Source organism: Ranitomeya variabilis, chromosome 1 (genome assembly GCF_051348905.1).
Source record: "Ranitomeya variabilis isolate aRanVar5 chromosome 1, aRanVar5.hap1, whole genome shotgun sequence".
Lineage (NCBI taxonomy): Eukaryota > Metazoa > Chordata > Amphibia > Anura > Dendrobatidae > Ranitomeya > Ranitomeya variabilis.
Window position 1 is genome coordinate 1,102,343,226 of NC_135232.1, and position 5,159 is coordinate 1,102,348,384.

A 5,159-nucleotide genomic window follows, 5' to 3' on the forward strand; every position below is an offset into this window, starting at 1 on the left:
TGCCTTTCTATCAGCTTGAACCAGTCTGCCCATTCTCCTCTGACTTCTGGCATCAACAAGGCATTTCCGCCCACAGAACTGCCGCTCACTGGATTTTTTTTCTTTTTCGGACCATTCTCTGTAAACCCTAGAGATGGTTGTGCGTGAAAATCCCAGTAGATCAGCAGTTTCTGAAATACTCAGACCAGCCCTTCTGGCACCAACAACCATGCCACGTTCAAAGGCACTCAAATCACCTTTCTTCCCCATACTGATGCTCGGTTTGAACTGCAGGAGATTGTCTTGACCATGTCTACATGCCTAAATGCACTGAGTTGCCGCCATGTGATTGGCTGATTAGAAATTAAGTGTTAACAAGAAGTTGGACAGGTGTACCTAATAAAGTGGCCAGTGAGTGTAGATTAGTTACCTCAGGGGTCTAGTTTCCAAAATGGTGACACATGTGGGGGATTTCCACTGTTTAGGCAATCAGGAGCTCTCCAAACACAACATGGCGTCCGCTAATTATTACAGCAAATTTTACATTAAAAAAGTCAAATCTTTCCCTTCCAAACCCTGCTATGTGCCCAAACAGTGGTTTTACCTCACCTATGGGGTATCAGTATGCTCAGGAGAAGTCTCACAAATTTTGGGGTCCATTTTTTCCTGATAACCTTGCAAAAAAATAAATTGGGGTCTAAATTAAAAATTTTGTGACAAAAAGTTCAATGTTCATTATTTCCTTCCTCATTCCAAAAATTCATGTGAAGCACCTGAAGAGTTATCAAACTTTTCGAATGTGATTTTGAGCACCTTGAGGGGTGCAGTTTCTAGAATGGTGTCACGTTTGGGTATTTTCTCTCATATAGGCCCCTCAAACTAATTTCAAATGTGATGTGGTCCCTAAAAAAAGTTTTTGTAAATTTTGTTGAAAAAATTAGAAATCACTGGTCAACTCTTAACTCTTAAGTTCCTAACAAAAAAATTATGTTTCAAAAATTGTGCTGATATAAAGTCGACATGTGAGAAATGTTATCCATTATTTTAACTATTTTGTGTGATATAACTCTCTGATTTAAGAGCATAAGGCTACGTTCACACGTTCCTTTTTTTCATCCTTTTTTTTTCAGGTCCTGTTTTGAAAAACCGCAGCTAAATTCAGCGCTGATTTTAGCTGCGGTTTTTCATCCTTTTTCTTCTGCGGATTCCACTGCGGGTTTCCAAATGCAATTTCCTATTGGGGCTGCTGGAAACCCGCTGCGGAATCCGCAGAAAGAATTGACATGGTACTTCTTTTTTCTGCAGGCAAAACCGCTGCGGATTTGCCTGTGGAAAAAAGGATCGTCGGCACAGCGGGTCCTGTTTTCCATTGGGCTACATTGTACTGTAACCTACATGGAAAACTGCTGCGGATCCGCAGTGCAAATCCGCTGCGGATCCGCAGCAAAAACCGCACCGTGTGAACATAGCCTAAAAATTAAAAGTTTGAAAATTGCAAGACTTTTAACATTTTTACCAAATTTCCATTTTTTCACAAAAGAAGTACAAGTCCTAGCAAGGAAAATGTACGACTATAATGAAGTGCAATATGACATGAAGAAACTTTCTCAGAATCAGTGGGATCCGATGAATTGTTCCAGAGTTATTCCCTCTTAAAGTGACACTGATCAGAATTGTAAAAATTGGACCTGTCATTAAAGTGCAATCAGCCTTTTGGGGTAAAGGGGTTAAATACAGAACTTTATTAGTCAACGGTAAATTTAAATTAATAGTTATTTTTTAGGCATGTTTTCAAATCTAGCGTGTCCCAGACAGGTGAGCGCAGCAACAAAGATCATAAATTCATTAAAATCAACTTCAGAGTCTCCATTTTCATCCAGATCTTTTAGGAGTTTCTCGCAATCGTTCTTCTCCTTGGCATTCTAAAAATAAAAATAAAATTATTTTAGAATAAAAGAAGCTCATCTGTTAATTATCATTATATGTACAACTGGATTAGCCATTAAGAAATGGAATAAACCGGAAAATTAGAATTTCAGAATTTCCAAAATTGAATATAAAAGACCCCCCCCCCTCCAAAAAAAAAAAAAAGTCCTCATACACTACATGACTCTTTGAAAATGTATACAAGACCCTTTGGTGTAACCAGCGTTAACCCTAAACACCTAAACACATAGGACCTCTGCCTACTCCTACTTGAAGGATGTGGCCACTTTTGCAAAATTTTCATGGTTTCAATGTACTTTGACTAGTTCAAGACCAGGCCATTTACCTCCATTCCTGACCAGGCACATTTTAATTTTTTTCATACACATGGTTTAAAAAGCTGAACAAAATTTTCTCGTTCAAATATTCAAGTAGTTTTTAATGTCCATTTTATATATCACTGTCATGTACTCTTTCTTTTGTTGATATAGGGCAATATCAGTGGGAAAATAAAGGCAATAAGTGTCTGTTTCCCCAATTTTTTTTATCAGAACACAGGATCACTAAAATACTTTTACAAATAGGTTTTCCATCTGTAACAGTTATTTTTATTTATCGGACACTTTTTTTTTTTTTACAAGGATGAGGCTAGTAACAGCAATTTGGATTGACAGTAGCATTTTTATTTATTTTTTACTTGTATTTATTTTTACTTGCTATTTTTCATTTATTTTTTTTAAATGTTCAGTAAATGCTAAAACTGACCTGCCATTATGATTCCCCAGGTCATTACGAGTTCATTGATAGCAAACACGTATAGGTTCTTTTTTAAGTGGTGAAAAAAAGAATCCCAAAATGACGCCATATTCCGAGACCCGTAGCATCTCCCTTTTTCAGAATCTGAACCTGGGTGAGGGCTTATTTTTTGTGTGCCGAGCTGACGTTTTTATTGATATAATTTTGTGCTAGATACGATCTTTTGATCTCCCGTTATTGCATGTTATTGCAATGTTGCGGCAACCAGAACGTAATTAAGGCGTTTGGTTTTTTTCTCGTTATGCCATTTACCAATCGGATTAATTATTTCTATATATTGATAGATAGGGTGTTTCTGAACATGACCATACCAAATATGTGTATTTTTTATTGTTTTATTTTGATTGGCTCCAATGGGGGTGAGTTCAAACTTTTATTTTATTTTATTTTTTTAAAAACATTTTTTTTTTTGCATGCTTCAATAGTCGCTTCAGGAGACTAGAAGCTGCGATCATCCGGTTGCCTGTTCTACACACAGCAGAGCTGCAGCCCTGCTGTGTGTAGCTAAAATGATCTCCTGCTCTGACCGCTGTCCACAGGGTGGCGCTCATAGCATTCCGGCAATGACAACCACAGGGGTCTCCTGCAGGCCTCGGGTTCTCATACCAACCCATCGGCAACCCACAGTCATGTGTCACTGGCGCAGATGCACGGGATTAGTGATGTGCATCTGGCGCGACCTCGTTAAATGCCACTGTTAGAGATTGATAGTGATATTTAGCATGTTAACAGCCGCGGCTGGATCACGATTCCATCCGTGGTTGTTAGAGGCACATGTCAGCTGATCAGTTCAGCTGCCACATAAAGGAAAACATGCAAGCTCAGCACCGGAGCCCCTGTAGTGAAGGGGTTAAATACAATAAAAAGTCTTTAAAAAGTTTTAAAAATATTTAAAAAATCACAAAACTTCAAATCACCCCTTTTTTACCCCATAAAAAATAAAACAATAAAAAAATAAAAACACACATATTTGGTATTGCTTCATTCATAAATGTCCCATCTATCAAAATATAAAATACATTTATCCGATCAGTAAACGATGTAAGGAAAAAAAATTGGTGAACTCTGCAACAAGGGAATAAAGTGCAATAAGAGGCGATCAAAACATCACATCTACTCCCAAATGGTATCACGAAAAGCGTCAACTCAGGGTGCAAAAAATAAGCCCTCACACAGCCCTATATCCTGAAGAATTAAAATGTTACGGGTCTCAGAAAATACCAGCAAAACCAATTTTTTTACTTACAAATTTTCAATTTTTTTTTACCACTCAAATAAAAAGAAACCTATACAAGTTTGGTATCTGCTTACTCGTACTGACATGGAGATTTGTATTGCCAGGTCAGTTTTACCATATAGTGGGCAAAGAAAATAAAAAGTCCAAAAAACAATTGTGAAATTGCACTTTTTTCATTTTCTATGGCCTTGGATTTTTTTCTCATTTTCCAGTACACTGTGTGGTAGAATGAATGGTATCATTCAAAAGTACAACTCGTCCCACAAAAAACAAACCCTCATACTGCTACGTGGACAGGACAATAAAAACGCTATGGCTCTTGGATGAAGGAGATCCTCTGTACATATGTTTAGTATTCAAAGTAAATCAGGATATATTATCCAGTTTTCTGCAGGGAGATGTTCTGGTTTTAATAAATCGCTATTTAATTACGGTAATTTTCTATCCATTTTTTTAAAGACATTTTTTATGAACCTAACATCTTTTTGTATGTTAATTAAGATCTTACCCCCAGGATCCCAGGCAGTTCCTTCTCCAGCAGAGTCTTCAGTTCCCCTTTGGTTAACGTGTTCTTGTTGCCCTCGGTACAGGAATATTTGTCGAAGACGTCAAGGATAGAAACAATTGCACACTCCAGCTCGGTCATGTTTGGATGTGATATTAGCTCCTCGGTTCGTCCAGGCAGCTTGTTGTAGGCAGAATATAATATCGGGGACGGATGTGGTATTTATATAGGGATTGTGTCTATAGGGTGAAGAGCAAATATTGTATCATTAGGTCAATATTATACTGGGTGTAACAGTGATACAAATACCAGTAATAAATACACTACTCACCATTAATCCTTATCTGTATTTGGTAAAGGTGGACTTTGTAAATGATTGTTGACTTTATCCATACGAATGAATGACACACCTTAATTATATTTCACTCTTCACCCGTAAAATTGTGAAACTAAACTCAGTTTACAGTTTCGCACACGTGAACTGCAATGTTTAAAGGTTCCCATATATATTATATGTAAATCACCTAATCCCTGATTTCAGCAGAACCGCAGACCATCATTGGGGCTCACCCAACAGCATCGGTCAATGAAGAGGTCAAAATAGCAAAAATAGTGCAAAATATTGAAATCCAGGTTACAACCTCAACCAGGACCGGACCGGGACAAAAAAGCAGCCCTGCCACACAAACCCCACCA

At 37.7% G+C, this 5,159-nt stretch overlaps 1 protein-coding gene across 1 annotated transcript; it reads right to left on the minus strand.

Moving 5' to 3' along the window:
• Positions 1 to 1,675: 1,675 nt before the first annotated feature.
• Positions 1,676 to 4,716, minus strand: LOC143790522 (protein S100-P-like). The gene is made up of 2 exons (XM_077279132.1): positions 4,467 to 4,716; positions 1,676 to 1,901 (listed from the first exon to the last, which is right to left on the minus strand). The coding sequence occupies exons 1-2, from the start codon at positions 4,602 to 4,604 to the stop codon at positions 1,752 to 1,754; spliced, it is 288 nt and encodes a 95-aa protein (XP_077135247.1). The 5' UTR covers positions 4,605 to 4,716; the 3' UTR covers positions 1,676 to 1,751.
• Between the last annotated feature and the right edge of the window lie 443 nt (positions 4,717 to 5,159).

Bases quoted from the DNA above. Each gene is read 5' to 3' on its own strand.
- LOC143790522 (XM_077279132.1), bottom strand. From the start codon at position 4,604: ATGACCGAGCTGGAGTGTGCAATTGTTTCTATCCTTGACGTCTTCGAC. The intron at 1,902-4,466 runs GTAAGATCTTAA...TTTTATTTTTAG, and splicing joins AACTGCCTGGGATCCTGGGG to AATGCCAAGGAGAAGAACGA.